Source organism: Pristiophorus japonicus, chromosome 10 (assembly GCF_044704955.1).
Source record: "Pristiophorus japonicus isolate sPriJap1 chromosome 10, sPriJap1.hap1, whole genome shotgun sequence".
NCBI lineage: Eukaryota > Metazoa > Chordata > Chondrichthyes > Pristiophoridae > Pristiophorus > Pristiophorus japonicus.
In genome coordinates this window covers 162,255,233-162,277,637 of record NC_091986.1, presented here as the reverse complement: position 1 = coordinate 162,277,637, position 22,405 = coordinate 162,255,233, and the positions used below count along the sequence as shown (strand labels likewise).

At 41.4% G+C, this 22,405-nt stretch overlaps 1 protein-coding gene across 9 annotated transcripts in view; it reads left to right on the top strand.

The window, feature by feature from the left end:
* The window catches only part of atp8a2 (ATPase phospholipid transporting 8A2), an 889,999-nt gene that overhangs the window by 508,609 nt on the left and 358,985 nt on the right, over positions 1–22,405 (top strand). For all 9 annotated transcript variants that reach the window (XM_070892260.1, XM_070892256.1, XM_070892257.1 and 6 more), the window contains one exon: positions 12,204–12,376. In XM_070892260.1, the coding sequence (XP_070748361.1) occupies positions 12,204–12,376 (173 nt within the window). The remainder of the gene's footprint in view (positions 1–12,203; positions 12,377–22,405) is intronic.

The window sequence follows — 22,405 nt, the reverse complement described above, 5'->3', positions numbered from 1 at the left end:
GGGCGACCCTATCCCTGGCCGAAGGGATGTCGCGATGTTCGCCGCCCCATCCCGGGCCGAGTGGCCTGCCTGCCTCACCGTCCCTCGCCTCGCCTCGCCTCATCGCCACTGCCCTTATCTCCTCGGTGGCAGGGCCCACCCGACTAGCAGCTCTTTGGCAGCGGGGCCTGCCCGAACTCCTCCCCAGTGGTGGGCTCCGCCCGAACTCCTCCCCAGTGGTGGGCTCCGCCCGAACTCCTCCCCAGTGGTGGGCTCCGCCCGAACTCCTCCCCAGTGGTGGGCTCCACCCGAACTCCTCCCCAGTGGTGGGCTCCGCCCGAACACCACCTCGGCAGCAGGGCCCACCCGACTAGCTCTTAGGTAGGCTGTTGGAGGGCTCCAGGTGTTCCCGAGCGGATAGGTGCTGCAGTCGGTGAAATGTTTTATTTATTGATTTTTTTTTGATTGGTTGATTTATTGATTTATTTATCATTTATTATTGATGATGGCTCTTTATTGGTAAAAGTGAAGTGTTTAATGCTTTGGGAAATCCCCTAGCTTCCCTCTAACTTCCCTTCCCGGCCCCCACCCCCACAATCTCTGGCTACCTGCGCCTAATTCTAAAGTGTACGCAAGGTTTTTCTGAGTGTACAAAAGTCGACACTTACTCCGTTCTAAGTTAGTTTGGAGTAACTTCTCGCTGCCTAAACTTGCAATATAGGCGTAAGTGGCTGGTAACACCGCCTTTTGGGAAAAAAAGCAACTAAAATGAAACTAAACTAACTCACTAGAACTGGAGCAAACTAAATGCCGAGAATTGCGATTTCTAACTTACTCCAAACTAAACTAGTTGCTCCAAAAAAATAGGAGCAACTCCAGCCAAAACTTGGGCCCAATATTAATGTAACCAGAATGCTAATTCTACTTTGATTTCCATTAGAAGTGCAACTTCTGCTTATCCTGTGAAGTGTGTTCAACTTGTGTTTTTTTTAAAAAAAAATGATCGTGCCAGTATTAGTACTTCTGTTTAGAATTGTTTTCCTTTTCTCAAGTTGCTTTCCAATGATTCATCGGCAGATATCGGCAGTTGTGTTGTTACATCACGTTTCTAAGACAAGTGTGTGCCTTACTTCAGTGTGCAATTATTCTTCTAACAAGTTTTCCTCTGTAGCTGCCTTGAATTTACTGAGAATCCAGCTCCAGTCCCTGTCTGCCCTTAATTTCATCTGTCTTGTAGTTAACATGCTGATCAATCAGCTGGCTCCTGATCTCATGAAACTCCTGATATCAAACTTCGTGAGCAAGACTTCATTATAAAGGATTTCACTCCAATTGCACATCATGATGTTCGGTCAAATGTATTTTAGGAACAGTACCCTCTAAGATATTTGGACAGTGGTGCTCTTAGAGCTGTGATATTTAGGACTATATTTTTGAAAATTATGGAGGAAGTATTTTATTGCATAAAGGTTGAATCTTTCTCCTATAATGTGCTAATGTGCCTTGATTGTGATTAGCAATTTTTGTGACTTAAATTTGATTTACACAGGCTAGTAAATCAGCCTTAATGTGTCTCAAGACATTGTAAGTGGTTGTTTCCTCCATAAATTGGAGATTTGTGGAAGTTGATGTCAGTGGGTAGTTCGATGGTACAGAGAGTGCTGTGCCTTTCAAACAAGGCAGCAGAGTTGTTAAACTACTTACTAAGTGGCACAATCTGTGCAGACCCAAAATCAAATTTACTTTGAAATCTGTTTGTTTAGATCAGCACATACTAACAATTTTAGTGTGTGTTCTTTTGGAGTTTGGGTAAGTTGAGGTTGTACCTGTACTGTGTTTGGGTGATCATGCAGTGAGTGTTTACTAAACTTAGTTTATGCCCCTTGAAGTAAAACTATCTGCACGAAAACATTGGGGTTCGAAATTGATCAAAGGCAAGTTCTGCCCATTTATCGTCAAAGACTGCGAAGATCCTGACGGTACTTTGGGCAGAAGTTTGGTCAAAAAAAAAGGAACAAGCGCCTGGCGGCAAAAATGGGCGTTACACGCCGATTCTGGGCGGTAGAGTGCAGTAGGTGGGATTCTGGGTGGCAAATGCAATTGTGGAGAAAGTTACACCGAAGCTGGAGTCGGACCCAGGGAGGGGGGAATGCACAAAAAAAATGCTCCAAAAAAAAAATCTCACAACCTTCAGAGGACCCTTTAAGACAAAATCGCTGCAAAAGAAGTAAAAGAAAATCTCACTTACCTTTTCTTGCGGGTCTTCATACCTACCGTCCAGGTAAGACCTGCTTCCGCGTGGCGGTCTTTTCTCCTGCTGGACCGCTTGGATGAATCGCGGGTGGGAGGACTTTTTTCGGTGTTGGACACCAATGGACGCTCCCCAGCGGTCCTTCCAAACCACCGGCGTGAGGGCCTCACCAATTTTCCATGGAGAGAGAGCCCCAAAAAAACAGGGAAACCGCCAAGTTTTGCCGGCGGTAGGACCATCAATTTCAGCCCCTTAAGGTTGAAAGTGTTCCCTCTTAGAGCCTCGATTGTTCAAAATAGATCAAATAAATTTGAAGTTTAGGAATGTGAATTTTGTTATAATATATAGATTAAAAGGCTGTAGTTCAAATGCGAAGTCAAAAACACACAGATTTATTGAAGGTTAGATATTGCACATATTCACCAACACCTGAGGTTACAAAGGATGCTTTGCAGCATAACATACACAAATTACAGGTCAAACTGCCAGATGTCTCCTTTCTTTCTCTCCCAACCTCACTTTACAATTGTTTTGCATTTAAGCCATTACATCACCTCCTCCATGACCTTCACTCTTGGTGTTACATTAGGTGTTAGCTCAACATACCAAGACTGAAAATGGCTCCACAGCATGAATTCCGGATGTAACATGAACTACCTTATTTATTTACTTGTATAGAAAAAAAAATAAACACATGGATATATCCATGAGAAGATTAGAACTATCCACAACTATTTTATGACCGTTACAGTCAAACAGATTTGTTGACATTCTGCAGTTGCTGCCTGTTCCAGCAAATCTCTGAAAAAGCTGCCTTTTAACCACAAAATGTAGTCTTTAATTAGAATAAAATTCAAATATCACTTCAGCTAGCATAGCTTATCTAACAACAACATACCATGGTAGGACATCTATCCAACGAGAAGAAATTAAAAACATTTGAGATCGATTAGGTTATCATCTCCCTACTCTAAATGAAAATACCTTAAAGGCCATCATTGGTTCTTTTCTTAGCATCCACAGCACTTTTATTACATCTACAATTCTCTCAAATGCTTTTTGGTCTGCTCTGTCTAAAGAGCACATTTGTTTTAACATATTGCATATTTTCGCTTAAATTTTATTATGTTCAGTTGCCAATGTGCTGTGCTGCCTACAAAAGGGTGGCCTGTGTTATTGATTGCACTCCCACATTACCTTTCCTTCTGTCACAATCTCTCCTTGTGCAATATCTGCATGAATGTCAGTCGAAGGTGAAATAACTAAAAGCTTAAGCCTTCCGTACCTGTCATTATTTGTGTAGAAATGGATCAGAAAGGTTATTTGGCCCCACATAGCTCATTCATACTCAGTCTATAGTTCTCTCCCCATCACATGATTCAAGGATTTCTGCTTTGACTGCTCCACCTAGAAGCCCACCACTCTACAGATTGCAAAGACTTGCATTTATATAATGCATTTCACATCCTCAGAACATTATAAAGTGCTTCATGGCCAATGTTATACTCTTGTTGACACTCTTCATGAATGGATCACATTGTACGCTCTCTTCCCTGCTCCTAGTTCCTATTCGTGTTGGCAATAAAGCAAAAATTCATGATATCAAAGAACGACTTTCCCAGTCAGCAGCTTCAGAGCATAAAATCTGATGAGCTGATAGCTGAGCAAAGTAAGTAAATCTACAGATACTTTGTTTTATAACACTAAACATCATTGAGTAGAATTAAGAATCATAAAGTAGAAACCACTTTTCCTGTGAGACTCATAAACCCAAGAGTTTTCTTCCTTTCAATCATGCAAGTGTTGGCTTCTTTATGAGCTTATTTATGCTAATGTCTTGTACATTCAAAAAGAACTTGAAATGCAAGCTTGTGTATCTTTATGCGCTGGGAGGAGATAGTGTGTAATTTTTCTTCAGAAATCTTGTAAACATTTCCTTTTTAATCGAGCTTAGTTCCCTGTGTAGAAAGTATTTGATGAATGATGGCTATTGGATCTCAAAGTGAGTAACATAATTTTTTTTAAACCTTGATTTGTTTTCAACTTTGCTTAAATTTGTTTTGGATAGACTAACACTTCCTATCAGTGGTCTACAGATTCTCATTAATGTGTTCTATGTACAGTTTTGTTCTGATGCAGTATAGTGGTGGAGTTAGAATACTAGAAAGGGACGATGGATAGGTTTCTGTAAAGAAGAAATTGAAGTTAAAAGTCAAAAGTAAACTATTTGCTTCCTTGGAACTGACTCAGTGATGTTTCAGTAATCCCAGTTGCAAATTAACCAGTCGAGTCTGCACTGAGTAAAGAAAGAAGAAATACTTGGATTTATATCGAGCCTTTCACGACATCAGGACATCCCAAAGCGCTTTACAGCCAATGAAGTACTTTTGAAGTGTAGTCACTGTTGTAAAGGAGGACAACTGCAGATTAATCTTCATAAAGGTTGCTTGTAAACCTGGATTGTGATACCACTATCCATCCTTGACCAAATTGTAAATGTTGATCAAAAGCTCCAGCAGCTTATGTTTTTAAAGGCGACATTGATATTTAGCAAGAAATCAGGAGTCTTTAAAAGATTACCTGGAATTACTAAGTTTTCCTGTATAGTAATCAGCATGGCGTGACCTTGCATGACAGCAGTAGAGGAGGCAGATGTTGTTGCACATGACTAATGTACACGGAGCTCACATTTTACAACCAGGAATCCATAAATGTCAAGCAGTTAGTTCAACTGACAAGGCAAAAGAAAATGTGGCTGGCTTAATTTGTTGTCTAAAGGTCATAGATCAGTAGCGCTACTGTAGCTGCAAGAACAGGAGAAAGAGAAACAGTAGTTGATTTTGTGTTGAAGCTTTAAATTGAAGAATCTGCAGCTATTGACATTTATGGAAATGCTGTCTGACACCTTTGGTAGCTGAAGCCGCCAATTGCATTTAAGCTGTGTGTAAAGTGAGGTACTTAAAGGCAAAGTACCATGGCTGCTAATGGGAGTTGCTTTCAGCTATAGCCCATTTCATACACAGCTGTAAAATTCACCATTTCACTTCAGGTTCTCTCAAGGTTCTTTCTTGAGACCCTTAAGATGCAGCTGAGTTCTTTGCAGTAATTTGTTCTAATGTAATTCCAAGCAGTTCCTGCACTCAAAGGTCAAATTACTTTCAGGCTTGCATCTATCCTCCCCCTCCCAGTCCCCGCTAGAAAATGCCTCATCCAGCCAGATAACCTCCTGGACATTAACAGCTCATGTCAGTAATTCCTGCTGTTCCTGAGTGCAACTGCATGCACATTTCACTGTTCAGAAACTTTTTATATGTGGTCCAAAGTATACAGTACTAGCTATCTTTTGGTGAATTCAAAGGAGAGTCAATTGCTACTGTATAATGTGATGGGAATCTAGAAGTCCTTTTGAAGAGGAATTATAAATGGGTGTGATACTTGTGGCCTTTATAAGGCTTCTTGAGTCAAGTGCACACGAGTGAAATTGAGGTTTAAAATGTAGGTTTGACCTAAGGTCAGGGATCAGTTGATGTCTTCACATTCAAACATGTGATGAGTCCAGAGTCTGTGACCTTCTTGGTCCATTTACTACTTAGATTCCTAGCTTTTTTCAGTCAGAATAATACAACATTGTTTTTGGATTGATATTCAAGACATATTTAGCATTGCTAATCGATCACTTCAAGATCTGATTTTGAAGGAATCTGAGGCACTCCTTTTATTGTTGCTTTGAGGTCTTATTACTATACTTTGTTACAGTTTTCAAATATTTCTGAGAGTATTAGCAGGTTCCTTTCCATCTGGTTGTCACAAATAAAATAGAAAGTGTTAATGGTATACCTTTCAAAATACCAGAGATTCCGTGCTGTTTTGATGTTACAGATGTGCATCAGTTTGATTGATAGCTAAAGGAATAGGCCCTCATGTTCATGTGATATTCTGTTAACTGTGCAGGAGGGATGGTAAATCCATTTGAGCTTGTGTATGTTTTACTGAATAAATCTGAAAACAGTTAATGCATCTACTTTTTAAAGAAGGTGTGGAGGGCAATTTATTGTTTACAAAAGTTGCAATAGATTTGTTTGAATAGTTAATTGATTTTGTCTTTGAGTCAGAAGAAATATCTCAAATAATAAGTAATTGTAGAAGGCAAGTACTGAGGGTGGGAGGGGGTGAAATTCACCAAATTTAAAAATAATAGCCTCCTTGATGGCTTAATGGGTAAATGCCCTTGGCTGCGTTGGCCCTGAGTCAAGCAGACAAGAAAGGCGCTGTAGTTGATCACAAGTCTGTACTGAGTTAGTCAAGTGTCAGAACCACCAGGAGAGCTGAAAAACAATTTGCACTGGTTTTCATTTTTTGATTGATTCCAACTTTGTAAAGAATAACAATGTGAAACAGTTTAAGGTTTTGCCTGTTCAATTTGTAATGCACTACCCCACTTTAATAATTACTATGCGTTGTTTAGACATTGCTGGTACCAGCATTTGTGTTGTAACACGGTTTATGTTTCTATTACTAAAGTATTTGGACAACCATGAACAAAACCGGCCGGAGGCTTGAAACTGAATTGCCCTTCAGTTCTGATTGAACAGTACTCAGTGTACTGTGCAGTGCAATACCACTAACTGTGTTTAATTACCGAGTGTCTGGGGGCTCCATTCCACTGCTTATATCTTATTTCGCTGTTTAGTCCCAGAGCAAATAGAACAAAAAGTTGATTCTATATTTAATTGTGAATCGAGAGACTTATCCAACATCCAAGATTGGATTTTTTTCATGCCTAGTAAAATGTTGAAGTGTTAATGTACAGCTTCACTGAACCACTGTGATTGCAGTAATCCAGGATTGCCTTAAACAGGGTATTTGAAGGTGAGAAAATGTAAACTACACGTCATTACGTGATTGCTTACTGAGCTTCGGGATGCAGCCTGCAGCTAAGACCACACAACACTGGGCCTGTAGGCTTTACTGATTAGCTACTTGCCAAGGGGCCATGTTCCAATGGGCAGATTCACAATGGTAGCTATTGTGTCTTTTGTTCCTACCTTGCACTGTGGGGATTTGATTTATTTAAACAGTACACAGAAATGTACAATACTTTAACATATGAATACATCTGGCAGCTGTTACGACTTAAGAATTGCTGTTTCTCTGGTTTGTTGAAATGCCCTTTGAGATCATTGAATGTGTATAATAAATCTGACAAAAGACTTGTTTTATTTTTGAATTGATGTGTCAAGAGGTGTTCTACATATATCTATCAGAACTGATATCTTATTCCACATGTCTGTACTATTGTACAAAATCTAAATCATAAAATTGGTATGTGATGTGAACGGTTACTTTTTGAATTTGTTTCTTTTGAAAAATATGCAATTCCTGTTTAGGCTCTTTCCCTTCTATTCCCGAGCTGAGTGCTACTGGCCAATATAAAATTTGCCTCACTTATTTAATCTAACAGTGGCAACTAACAGAAGGCAGATCTTCCAGTTCCATTTGGAACTGTAAAATCTGCTTCAAGGCTATGCCAGTAGCACTCTATCTGGCTGTGACGAGTGGGGTTACTCTTTTCCAATTTAGCCCCTTCTCTTCCACTAGAGCAACACTTGACCACACTTTGAGAACATAGAAAAAATCAAGGACTCGCCAAATGGGAATTAGCAGCCACCTCGCTGTATACCACCACTTTGCAGTTCTAACTTATGGGTCAGGAAGAAATTTTACAGTTCCAAATGGAACTGGAAGGTCTGCCTTTTGTTCGTTGCCAATGTTAGATTAAATAAGTTAAGCAAATTTTATATTGGTTGTGGAAGTGAAGCGATTGAGTTACCACCCATGATTCTACTTCTGTAGACAAGCATTCTGATTTCGTGACTGGCACCAACTTCTTCCAGCTCAAAATTCCAATGACAGAAAACATCTGTTAATCCATCCACTCCACTCCCCCCAAACTTGGACACTCATTCAAGTTCAAGCCAATGGTACATAACCTGCAGGTCCTACTCAATTCTTAGCTGAGCTTCAAACCCTACATCTAGTCCATGGCCAAGACTGTCCACTTACACTTCTGAAATATTGCCTATCTCTTTCCCTATCTCACCTGCTCTGGCACTGAAAGTCTCACTTATTGCTCTGGCACCTCTGAATTGACTTTTCCAACACCTTCTTTGCTGGCTTCCTGAGCTCCATCCTACACAACTTCAACTGATCCAGAGCTGCACTACCCTCATCCTATCCTGCACAAAATCCAGCTTGTCCATCTCTCATTTCCTTGCTGATCTCCATTGGATCGCCATCCCTCAATACACCCTTGCCTTTAGATCACTTCACACTTCTCCCTAACTTTGCAACCTCCTCCAGCTTTATGTCTGTGTTTGAATCTTCTGCTCTTCCAACTTTGATCTGCCATGCATTTCTCCCCTCTACTTTGATATCCCTACTAGAGCCATCAGCCATCTCGCCTTCACACTCTAGGGGCCAAAATTGCTCCTTTCTATAAGATCAGTGGCCGCCTGAAAGTGGCGCCCACGGGTCAGTGCAAACTGGCCACCGAGTCTCCATGGAGGGACCGCCATTTAAAAATTTGCCCTTCCTCACTTTTGGAGCGGTGTAGGTGACCATTCCACCTGTTTTCCCGCCGTGTCGTGTATGTGCCGACCCCTTACTTATCGACCCCTTACACCTTCCCGAAATTGCTCCTTTTCTGGAATTGCCCCGTGGGATCAGCACCGCAGCCGGTCAGTGCCACTGACAGCTTTTGCTGTTGGTATCCTTTCTGTGGCTTGGCGGCGCGGTTGCTCTTCAAGGGGAGGTGGCGCTGCCGGCAACTCCATGTTATTTTGTCAGCCGACTGCCAGGTCTGGGCCGCTGGCCCAGCTGAAACCCTCCTTTGTGGCCCAGTGTTTGCCACTGTAGTGGCTGTAGAGTTCGCAGCGACGTACCCCTTTAACTGAAGGGGAGGGACGCCGTGACGTGCCAGCGCGATGACATCATCAGCGCGGTGCTGATGAATTCGAGCATGGACAACTCCGACCCGCCCCCACTTCCACCCCACTATTGGGGGCTATTCCGAAGCGAATGCACTTCCGCCCTGATGATGAGGCCACTTCCGCCCCGCTCAATAAAAAGCACAAAGTGCTGAATTTCTCCCGATTGTCTGCCCCATGCATTGGGTCGGACAGAACATTTTAAGAGTGGTAGGTGCGACTCATTTCGGGTGATGGGCAATTTCGGCCCTGAAACTCCTTCCTTAAAACCTTCTGTCAAGCTTAATCTCTTTCTGCCTTCAAAAGTCTGCTGAAGACCTAATTTTCCTATAGAGCTTTCGACCATCTCCCCAAACCCCTCTCCTACTCCTCTTCACACCCAACCCTAATTATGAAGCAATTTGCAATGTTTCACTATGTTAAAGACAGATTTTTGGACTCTAGGCCAATTTAGGGATATGGAGATCGGGCAGAAAAGTGGAGCTGAGATTGAAGATCAGCCATGATCTTATTGAATGGTGGAGCATGCTCGAGAGGGCATATGGCTCCTAATTGTTATGTTCTTATTGGTAGATCCAATTTTGCCTGAGTATACAAATCTGTGACTGAATTACCTTTGGAGGCCTTTTAGAGTCGGACCTGGGGCAGGGTGCAATTTTCACTTAACCAATGGATGAACCCTGACCTGTTTGGAAAACCTGTGGTCACCATCACTGGAATGAATTGGGCAGGCATGCATGCCATTTAATGGCACAACTGGGGTGCCTCCCTAAATAAATTAGTGGGCCAACCAGGAGGAATTCAAGAGAAAAAGTTGTGATTTTTTTGTATGCCAGTTTCTGTCCTGCAGTTGATCATGCTGTGATCGAATGTAGTGAGGAAACCCTAGCCTTTTGCAATTTAAAAGCTTCTGATGCCATTAGCAACACAGGATATCACAGATGTGCATGTGTCCCTTGTGCCCAGCAATGCAACATTATTCCCAAATTTTTATGCACCTGCCCATTTGAGGGAGGACTTGCCTTGTACCTGCCCCTAAATAGACCAAACATGTTGTGGGTGGAAAAGGTCCAGGAACCCAGTATAACCAGAGCTCCATCCAATTTCTCACCACCACCCTCCACAAATATGACATCATCACATCAAAGAAAGGAACTTCCGCCCTTGTACTCAAGTGTGCTGTTGTGCAGTGCATTATGACCTGTAGAGGGAGCCGATACAGGAAATGGGCAGCTCTGTCCAGTTTTGTTTCTGTTGATGGTGTTTAGACAAAAGGCTCTTGGCAGGCAGTGTTGTTGAAATGTACCTTTTGGTAAACCAAAATTCTTGCACCTTTTACTGTAGGTTTTGTTTATATTGCTGTCTTTTATTTTACTACGTAAAAGTCATGTTTACATATTTATTTGTCTGTTTCTCCAGAATGCTACTAATGAGTCTGTCCCAGTGTACAGGAAATGGAGCTTATTGCTAATTATTCTGTTGATAGTCAGCTATCAGATAGGGAATTGTCCTTTTACTTTCTTGAGCTAAAGAGTCAGTGTCGTGTCTTTGAAGTTTCATAGCTCATATGTTTGTTACATGGTAGTTGTAGGAAGTACAGCAGAGGTTTACTTCTGTATTTAGCTTCCTCAATAGAGAAATTTTCTGTTCGTTATAAAAGAAGAGTTTGTATTTATGTAGTACTTCATTATGTATCTTGGTTCATCCAAAAGTTTTTCACATGCAATGATTCGCTTTGATGTGCAATTACTGTTGATGTGTCGGCAGATGCTCGAATCATCATGTGGACAGCAATATCCCACAAACAGCAATGCAATGAGTGACCAGTTAATCTATTTTTGGTGGGTTGGTTGAGGGAGGAATGATGTTGAGGACACCAGCAAAATTCCCTGTTCTTCAAATGGTGCTATGGGATCTTTAACATTCACCCGAATCGCAGGACTAAGTTTAATGTCTCCCCGAAAGACGGTCCTTCTGACGATGCAATGCTGCTGAATAATTCATTGACGTGTCAGACTAGTTTCATGTAATCAAGTCCTGGGAGTAGAGCTTGGATCCACAACCTTCTGGCATGAGTATAACTGACTGACCCAAGTTGTTCGATGAGATCTTTAAATCTTTTCATCCCAATTCCAGGGCTGTAGCTTTTCATTTTGGTGGTGACCATCTCCTTTTGTTCAGGTTTTTATGTGAAAATGTGACTCTTTTCCCAAGGTACTTAAATCTTTTACCATCCCTGAAAAATTGCTGAGTCCACATTAACGCGAATCTGATGCAGTAGCGTATGTGTACTTGCATGAACACAATTGGTGGAAAACATAAATACAAAAAGAATGATCTGACCCAGCATGGTCTTTCTCTCTTCCTCTGTCTATTGCCCTTTTCTGCCTGTCACTATTACCTATGGGATTTTGATGATTTGTATTATTTATGAAATGACACTAACCATACAGAGCAGTTCTTGAAGTCCTAGCAAGCATTGGTAAACCCTGTCTCCCATTGGGAGCACAAGACAATTGGAGGTTATGAAAAATCAGAATAGAGGGGGAGAAAGGTCAGAGAAAGAGAGCAAAAAGGCGAGAAGACTGAGGAAAACAAGAGTTATCCAGTAGTTTTACAATTTGTGCTCCAAGACAGCGTGCAAGCAACTTTTGATTTCAGAGTAAATGGGATTCAGAGGAGGGCGGGTTCAAATCTGTATAAATGTTAAACATTTAGATTGGCGAACTTCTGAATTAACCTCTTCAGGGCACAAACACAGTTCAAGGATAAGCATTTTATTACATATTTTTCTTTTTCTAACTGTCAAATGCACATTAAATCTCCAAGGCTGATCAACTTTTGTTCTATTTTGGGTAGGCCAGAATGTTAAATGCTTGCCTTTCAATTAGGAGAATAGCAGCTGGAATGACAGTAGATGTGATGACCATAGCCCAAGGAAATATGGTGCTGGTCAAGATTATTCAAGATATGTTTAATTTTTTTAGGCAACCAGGGAAACAATTACTCACCATTGTGAAGACCTGGGTGAGTCCTTGAACAAAGAGAATGAACTTGCCCTAATCATAGATGGCCACACGTTGAAGTACGCACTGTCCTTTGAAGTCCGTCGCTCGTTTTTAGATCTGGCTTTGTCTTGTAAAGCTGTCATCTGCTGCAGGTAAGAACACTGATTACATTGACAAGATATCTTCTCGATGTATGTTTTCTATTTGTCCTTGGGCTGTGGATGACACTGGCAAGACCGTATTTATTGACTATTCCTAGTTGTCATGAGAGCATGAAGAGTCAATCAACATCGTATGTGACAAGATCCATACCGAGGCCAGTCCGGTCGGAGTGTCCAGCTCCCTTTCTTAAATTACATTAGTGGCTTTTTATGACAATCTGGCAGCTTTCACAAACATGTGACATAACATAAATAATACTAAAACATTGTAGTATGTTACATGCATGTGACTATATTGTGATGAGAATGATGAACATGTCCCTTGTCCCGTTCCCCTACAAAAATTGTCAAATACTTGTTTATGTACACAGTCCCTTTGAGGAAATGAATTTCTCTTGAAAGTGTCACGCTGTCCTCTATTATTAATGGAAGAAAATACTTCTTTGTATGCAAAGTGATCATATTTTTGTTACATGAATAGTAGCAGCATGGCATTTCCAAAGAGCTGTGGTGTGGAGGGGCTGGGTTAGCCAGATACCTTTTATTACAGTGCACCAAACAATGCCACCAAAATTGTGAAGGAATATTGATACTGCATGGGCCTTGTCCAATGGTGCCAATATTCCCACTTTGGGGGGCTGGCGTGACACAGCTCTGACAATATGTATCGAGATAGTGGGGAGGTAGGGTTCAGGTGAGCCGAAATTTTAAAAGTCAAAGAGCAAGGAGAAGGCAATAGAGCAGGGTAGCGATGGGGTAAATGATAACAAAAGTATGACAGGAAGGGAGAAAATGTATAAAAATAAGAATATATCAGAAAGTGGGGTCAAAGCACGTAAAAGACAACATTAAAAGCTCTTTATCTGAATGCATGCAGCATTCGTAACAAGATAGATGAGTTGACAGCATAAATAGATATAAATGGGTATGATCTGATAGCTATTACAGAGATGTGATTGCAGGGTGACGAAGGCTGGAAACTGAATATTCAGGAATATTTGACAATTCGGAAGGATGGACAGAATGGAAAAGGAGGTGGGTGGAAAAGGAGGTGGGGTAGCTCTGTTAATTAAAGGATGAGATCAGTGCAGTAGTGAGAAATGATATTGGCTCAGAAGATCAAAACATAGAATTAGTTTGGGTGGCGATAAGAAATAATGAGGGCAAGAAGTTACTGATGCATGTAGTCGAAAAGCCTCCTAACGGTAGCTACACTGTTGGACGGAGTATAAATCAAGAAATAATGGAGGCTTGTAAGAAAGGCATGGCAATAATCATGGGCGATTTTAATCTTCATATTGATTGGACAAATCAAATTGGCCAAGGTAGCCTTGAGGAAGAGTTCATAGAGTGTATCCGGGATGGTTTGCTTGAACAGTACGTTGCGGAACCAACCAGGGAGCAGGCTATTTTGGATCTGGTACTGTGGAATGAGACAGGATTAATAAACGATCTCCTAGTAAAGGATCCTCTAGGAAAGAATGATCATAGCATGATTGAATTTCAAATTCAGTTGGAGGGTGAAAAATTTGGATCTCAAACCAATGTCCTGATCTTAAATAAAGGCGATTACAAAGGTATGAAGGCAGAGTTGGCTAAAGTGGACAGGGAAAATAGGTTGAGGTGTAAGATGGTTGATAAGCAGTGGCAGACATTTAAAGATATATTTCATAATTCTCAACAAAAATATATTTCAATGCAAAGGAAAGACTTTAAGACAAAAGAAATCATCCATGCCAGCTAAGGAAATAAAGGATGGTATCAAATTGAAAACAATGGCATACAAAGTGGCCAAGATTAGTGGGAGGCCAGAGGATTGGGAAATTTTTAAAAACCAGCAAAGGATGACTAAAAAAAATAATAGAGAGGGAAGATAGATTATGAGAGTAAACAAGCAAGAAATATAAAAACAAACAATAAGAGCTTCTACAGGTATATAAAAAAGAACAGAGTAGCTAAAATAAACGTTGGTCCGTAAGAGGATGAGACTGAGGAATTAATAATGGGGAACAGGGAAATGGCAGAGACTTTGAACAAATATTTTTAGTGTCTTCAAGGTAAGACACTAAAAACATCCCAATAATAGATAATCAAGGGGCAATAGGGAGGGAGGAACTTCAAACAATTATTATCACTAAAGAAAAAATACTCAGTAAAATAATGGGACTAAAGGTGGACAAGTCCCCTGGATCTGATGTCTTGCATCCTAGGGTCTTCAATGAAGTGGCTGCAGAGATAATGGATGCATTGGTTGTAATCTACCAAAATTCCCTGGATTCTGGGGAGGTCCCAGCGGATTGGAAAACCGCAAATGTAACGCCCCTATTTACAAAAGGAGGCAGACAAAAAGCAGGAAACGATAGACCAGTTAGCCTAGCATCTGTCGTTGGGAAAATGCTGGAGTCCATTATTAAGGAAGCTGTAGCAGGACATTTGAAAAAGCATCATACAGTCAAGCAGAGTCAGCATGATTTTATGAAAGGGAAATCATGTTTGACAAATTTGCTGGAGTTCTTTGAGGATTTAACGAGCAGATTGGATAAGGGAGAACCAGTGGATGTGGACTATTTGGATTTCCAGAAGGCATTGGTTAAGGTACCGCATGAAAGGTTACTGCACAAGTTAAATGCTCATGGGGTTGGGGGTAATATATTAGCATGAATAACAGATTGGCTAACTAACAGAAAAGAGAGAGTCGGGATAAATGTGTCATTTAGCGGTTGGCAAACGGTAACTAGTGGGGTGCCACAGAGATCGGTGCTGGGGCCTCAACTATTTACAATCTATATTAATGACTTGGATGAAGGGACCGAGTGTAATGTAGCTAAGTTTGCTGATGATACAAAGACTGGTGGAAAAGCAAATTGTGAGGAGGATACAAAAAATCTGCAAAAGGATATAGACAGGCTAAGTGAGTGGCAAACATTTGGCAGAGAGTATAATGTGGGAAAGTGTGAGGTTATCCACTTTGGCAGGAAAAATAAAAAAGTTAATTATTATTTAAATAGAGAGAAATTTCAAAATGCTGCAGTAAAGAGGGACCTGGGGATCCTTGTGCATGAAGTTAGTATGCAGATACAGCAAGTAATCAGGATGGCAAATGAAATGTTGGCCTTTATGCAAAGGGGATGGAGTATAAAAGCAGGGAAGTCCGGCTACAACTGTGTTAGTGATGTAACATCTAGAGTACTGCTTACAGTTTTGGTCTCCTTATTTAAGGAAGGATATACTTGCATTGGAGGCAATTCAGAGAAGATTCACTCGGATGATTCCTGAGATGAAGGGGTTGACTTACGAAGAAAGGTTGAGCAGGTTGGGCCTGTACTCATTGGAGTTTAGAAGAATGAGAGGCGATCTTAGTGAAACATACAAGGTACTGAGGGAGCCTGACAAAGTAGATGCAGAGAGGATGTTTCCTCTCATGGGGGAATCTAGAACTAGGGGCATAGTTTCAGAATAAGGGGTTGCCCATTTAGAACTGAGATGAGGAGGAGGGTTGTAAATCTGTGGAATTCTCTGCCCCAGAGAGCTGTGGAGGCTGGGGCATTGAATATACAAGCAACTCTTGATTATCCGGGTCTCTCGGGGGTTGGGCTATGCCGGGTAAACGATTTCTCCATTAGAGCGAGTTGACATAAAGTTAAAACTTCAATGAATAAATACTGTGCAATCAGCTACAAACAGTAACAAGGCAGTTAAGTATGGCCATTACCAGCATGCATACAGGTGGCCTCGAGGAGGAGATTGTCTAGCTCCGGGGTTCCGGAGCGCGCTGCCTTCCTGGGCAGAAAGGACTCCAACGTCAGCGGTGGCTGCGAGAGGCAGCGGGTGCAGCAGCACGCACACGGAATTTTAAATGTCGTTACAACAGTTTCCCGTTGCATCGGTGTGTGGATAATCGAGAGTTGCCTGGATTTAAGGTGAAGATAGACAGATTTTTGAGTGATAAGGGAGTGAAGGGTTATGGGGAGTGGGCAGGGAAGTTCAAGGGGTGAAATGGCCTACTCCTGCTCCTATTTCTTGTGTCTTATTTGTTATATGGAAAGAACCTTGTCTCTGAATGGAGAGATTAGATTGGCCTTTGTGTTGTTTTCATGTTCACTGTGCAGGGCAGGTCCGCGCCAAGAGGAATGCCAACTTTACTTCCCAGTGCAGTCATTCATCTTGGCATTTCAGCAAAAATAGGTGGACATGAATGAATAAGAGTTTAAATAATATGAGGCACCAAAACTGGTTTTAGTGCAGTAATTAATACCTTTACATTAAAAAGTTATCCTATTAATTCCAGGTATTTGTAACTGGGGAATTCATTACATATCTTTAAATAGGTGGGATTAACTAGGCTGCTTCTGTGCATACAGGCTGAAGTCCTATGCACACAATAGTAGAGAATTCGATACTCTTCCTTTCACTAACAAATGATAAAGATCCAAATGTGCTCATATACTTCTAAACATACCATATGTGAACTTTTTAATTACTCTAATGTGGACACATAGACATGGTCAACCTGATCCCATCAGACAGTGGGAACATTATCAGCTGCTGTTAGAAATGTTTGACTAAGTATTATCTGTTCTAGTTGTTGTGCTAAAAGAGACATTGCTGTGACGGGTGAGTTTATAGTAGTTGTGCTTTATTGCCATTTTTTGTTGTTGAGATTGAGCATTCTTGGGTATAAATATGTGTTGATACTTTGCTTTTAAAGCAAGATGATTAAGCTCCACTTAGTACTTGACCATGTCTGTAGAGACAAGGCAATGCGGTTGACCCATCTTACTGAGGTTATTGGAGCAGAGGTAAAGCTCATTAGTGGGAATTGTTTTTTTCAATTTATATTGGGGACTCTACTGGTATTTCCACATTCCCGGAAGATTATATTGGTACTGGTGACAAGATGTTGTGGGTATTTGGAATGCCACTTTTATTTCGAAAGTGAAGAATTAATGTATATTGTAAAGAGCTGAGGTCCCAGCACTGAGCCCTGCGGCACTCCACTAGTCACTGCCTGCCATTCTGAAAAGGACCCGTTTATCCTGACTCTCTGCTTCCTGTCTGCCAACCAGTTCTCTATCCACGTCAGTACATTACCCCAAATACTATGTGCTTTAATTTTGCACACCAATCTCTTGTGTGGGACCTTGTCAAAAGCCTTTTGAAAGTCCAAATACACCACATCCACTGGTTCTCCCTTGTCCACTCTATTAGTTACATCCTCAAAAAATTCCAGAAGATTTGTCGAGCATGATTTCCCTTTCATAAATCCATGCTGACTTGGACCTATCATGTCACCTCTTTCCAAATGCGCTGCTATTTCATCTTTAATAATTGTTTCCAACATTTTCCCCACTACTGATGTCAGGCTAACCGGTCTATAATTACCCGTTTTCTCTCTCCCTCCTTTTTTAAACAGTGGTGTTACATTAGCAACCCTCCAGTCCCCATAGGCACTGATCCAGAGTCGATAGACTGTTGGGAAATGATCACCAATGCATCCACTATTTCTATGGCTACTTCCTTAAGTACCCTGGGATGCAGACCATCAGGCCCCGGGGATTTATCAGCCTTCAACCCCATCAATTTCCCTAACACAATTTCCCGCTTTATAAAGATGAAGGAATTGAGTGTAATATCTCCAAGTTTGCAAATGACACTAAACTGGGTGGCAGTGTGAGCTGTGAGGAGGACGCTAAAAGACTGCAGGATGACTTGGACAGGTTAGGTGAGTGGGCAAATGCATAGCAGATGCAGTATAATGTGGATAAATGTGAGGTTCTCCACTTTGGGGGCAAAAACACAAAGGCCCAGAATATTATCTGAATGGCGGCAGATTAGGAAAGGGGGAGGTGCAACGAGACCTGGGTGTCATGGTTAATCAGTCTTGAAAGTTGGCATGCAGGTTTAGCAGGCGGTGAAAAAGACAAATGGTATGTTGGCCTTCATAGCTAGGGGATTTGAGTATAGGAGCAGGGAGGTCTTACTGCAGTTGTACAGGGCCTTGGTGAGGCCTCACCTGGAATATTGTGTTCAGTTTTGGTCTCGTAATCTGAGGAAGGACATTCTTGCTATTGAGGGAGTGCAGCGAAGATTCACCAGACTGATTCCCGGAATGGCGGGACTGACATATGAGGAGAGACTGGATCGACTGGGCCTGTATTCACTGGAGTTTAGAAGGATGAGAGGGAATCTCATAGAAACTTATAAGATTCTGACGGGACTGGACAGGTTAGATGCGGGAAGAATGTTCCCGATGATGTGGAAATCCAGAACCAGGGGACACAGTCTTAGGCTAAGGGGTAGGCCATTTAGGACTGAGATGCGGAGAAACTTCTTCACTCAGAGAGTTGTTAACCTGCGGCATTCCCTACCGCAGAGAGTTGTTGATGCCTGTTCATTGGATATATTCAAGAGGGAGTTAGATATGGCCCTTACGGCTAAAGGGATCAAGGGGTATGGAGAGAAAGCAAAAAAGGGGTATTGAGGGAATGATCAGCTTTGACCTTATTGAATGGTGGTGCAGGCTCGAAGGGCCAAATGGTCTACTCCTGCACCTATTTTCTATGTTTCTAACAGAATGCATAATTGATGAGTGAAAAATCGCAAATGACTTTTGAAAGCCTTCCTCAGGAAAGCAACAGCTTGCATTATTTTACTGCTCCTCACGTGGGTAGATATCTCTGGTTGAATGAATTAAGATGGGACGAACGGTCTCCCTCATCCGTAATTATCTTGTGAACCATGAATGAATAGTGCCAAAGAGGAGCGACATTGGAATTGCTTGTCGAAAAAAGACCACGTTCCATCTAGTTCATCTTCTACCATCCTGGTCGTCACTTGCAGAGGCATTGGATAATCATGAATGGTCAGCATAGATTTGTAAAAAGCAGATCATGCTTTAGTAATTTATTTACATTTTTTGAGGAAATCAGAGTGTATAGATAAGGGTCTGGAATGCATAAATTGAGGACATGGTATTAAAGGGAATGTAGCCAAATGGATAGATATGACTTGAAAGAATTGTCTCCACTGATTGGTGAAGAAGCACAAAGTGAGGATTATCACTAAGAACAAAGAGAGAATGTTAGAAGAATTTCTTAAACACAGAATATTTTTTTATGAGTGGCTATTGAGACAGGGAATATAATATCGTTTGAACAGAAATTTAGCTAAGTATTTGATAAGCAACTACAAAAGGATACAGTGAAAGGACAAGGAGATGGAATTAGGTAGATCGCTTCATTTGAAGAACTTGCACCAGCCACAGCTTGTTGGGTCGAATGGCTTACTTCGGTGCTCAAGCTTCAATGATTCTATAAAAGTGACACAAACATATTTAACATATGTGGAAATATCCTCTTAACAGTTCTATGGTCTGAAGCCAGTTCTCAGCCATATGATGCTCAGAGGATGTTGAATGTTCCAATCACTTATATTCATGTAAGACTTTAATGACCTAAAACTTGTCAGGGTTGTTCACACCATGAACAAACACTCACAAAATGCTGTTATTGGCAAAATAATTTTCACCTTGTCCTCCCTTGCCTTAAATTCACAATACCTCGTTTTCCCCCATAAGTGTTAGAACTGTATACAAGAACTGTATTAATCATATGTAATACCACTTTTACTTGGAACAGTAGATGGTGCTCTTCCAGTTGTGAAACTTAAACCAAGCTGTTTTGCTGCCAGTGGCATAATGCAGTCACAGCTGATAAGATCTGAATTTCAACTACTGGCAGGGTTTTTCGGATTTGAAACTACTGCATATTTTAGTGCTCTCATTCTCCAAATTCTCATAATTTTCCTTGGTTTGCATCCAACGTGTTAAACCACCAGACACTGCTCTGATTTAACATAGTGACATTGGGCCCAAATTTGGCTCACCTGTTTTTTCGGCGCACTCATGTGAGATGCGACGACTTCCTGAGATAAAAACGGCGCCAAAAAGTTATCCCCGGATTCTGGCCATCTGTGGCCTCTCCCAAGGCTTGGCGCGGCGTGGCAATTCTATTAGGGGGCGGAGCTAGTGCCCTGCGCTTGAGTGCCGGCAGCTCAACGCATGCGCACTGGAGGTTTCGCGCATGTGCAGTAACTTCTCTGCAGCATGGGATCCGATGTCCCGCACCTATCCCCGGCCGAGTGGCCTCCCGCACCGGCCTGCTGACTTCTCGGGCCAAGGTAGGACTTAAGTTTTATTTTTTATTTATTATTGATGGTTGTGCTTTGTTTAGTGGAGAGTTTTGATTGGGGAGGGGGGGGTGGGGGGTGTGAGTTTTGATCAGGTTGTGGTGGGGTGATAACTGTATAGCCAGTAATTTTAATGAGCTTACACAAGCCTTTCTTTAACCCTGTTGATGAAAATACTTTCCTACATAAGAACACAATTACGAGGAGCGAGGAGAGTTTTGATTTGGGGGGGAGGAGAGGAGAGTTTTGATGGTGGGGGGGTTGGGGGCGGGTGTGGTGTGATAACTGTGTAGCCAGTAATTTTAACGAGCTTACTCAACCCTGTTGATGAAAATACTTTCCTACAAGCAGGAGGTACTTCTATTTTTTTATTTGGATATTTTGAAAAAATTATGTAAATATGTTTTGTGTCTCCTTTTATTTTTGTAGTTTGAGCTTCCATGAATGCTTCTGTTGTATAGTAAATTAACTTTGCGAAGTTTGTCAGTCTTGTAAAGCTGTTTGATCCTATTCACATCCTTTGGTCAAATCATTAAGTACCTACTTGCGCTGATTTCTTAACCCTCCGCAAGGATTTTCTGTGCGGCCACAAGTGGCCACATACGCTAGCCTAAGTTAGTTTGGAGCAACTATTAGCTGTGCAAAGTGGCTTAAATGGCTAAAACGGGTGTAGGTGGCTGGTAACGCCCCCTTTTAAAAAAAAAAAACTAAACTAAACTAAACTAAACTAAAATAAATCCTAACTAACTCACTTACACTGGCGCAAATTGAATGTGCAAAATGGGGATTTTTAAGATACTCCAGAAAAATCAAGTTGCTCCAAAAAAAACAGAGCAACTCCTGACCAAATGTGGGCCCATAGGAACTGATGTGGTGAGGAAGTTCAGAATGTGTTGCATGTCATCCAAAACCCATTTAAAAGTGAGAAAAGTGGCTTATACTAATGAGTAGGGTGGATAAATGCTGGAAATCTGAAGCATAAACATTGGATATGGATAGAAACCTGAACAAGTTTTGATCAAGGGTCACACATAGAATCATACAGCACAAAAGGATGACATTCAGCGCACCATACCTGTGCCGGCACTTTGAAAGAGCAATCTAATTAGTTCCACACCCTTGCTCTTTCCTCATAACCCTGCAAATATTTCCTTTTTAGCAATACATCTGTATAACCTGCTATACAATTTTAGCATTTTCTGTCTTCATTTCAGCTTTTATTAATAACAAGGTTTGCATTTTCTATAAGTTCATTGGCACCTTTTTCAAGTCAATTTTCTGACAAGTAATTGTTTTCATTTAAACTATTAACTTTCATGCAAGGTTTTGTACCATTAAAGGGAGTGAGCAAAATATCATCTAGAAAAAAAATGATATAATTAACGTTGGAAAGTCCTTTTTTTGTGCAATTATTCACATGAAATACATGTTGTTACTTCATTGCTGACCTTTCTGCTGAATTACATAGTATTGAGATATTATTCACTTGTTGCTAAGAGGAGAACGTTCTACTGATTGGACCAATCAGGACGGCATCCCCAGTATCATCAACCCAAATCAAAATAATTTAACAAAAGTCATCATGATCATAGGCAGTTCCTCGGAATCGAGGAGGACTTGCTTCCACTCCCAAAGTGAGTTATTTGATGGCTGAAAAATCCGATACAAGAGCCACAGACCCTGTTACAGGTGGGACAGACATTCATCGGGGGAAGGGGTCGCTGGGCTGGTTTGCCGCGCGCTCCTTCCGCTGCCTGCACTTGGCCTCTTCTTGTTCCTTGCATCGAGCCTCAAAGAGCTCAATGCCCTCCCGGATGGACTTTCTCCACCTCG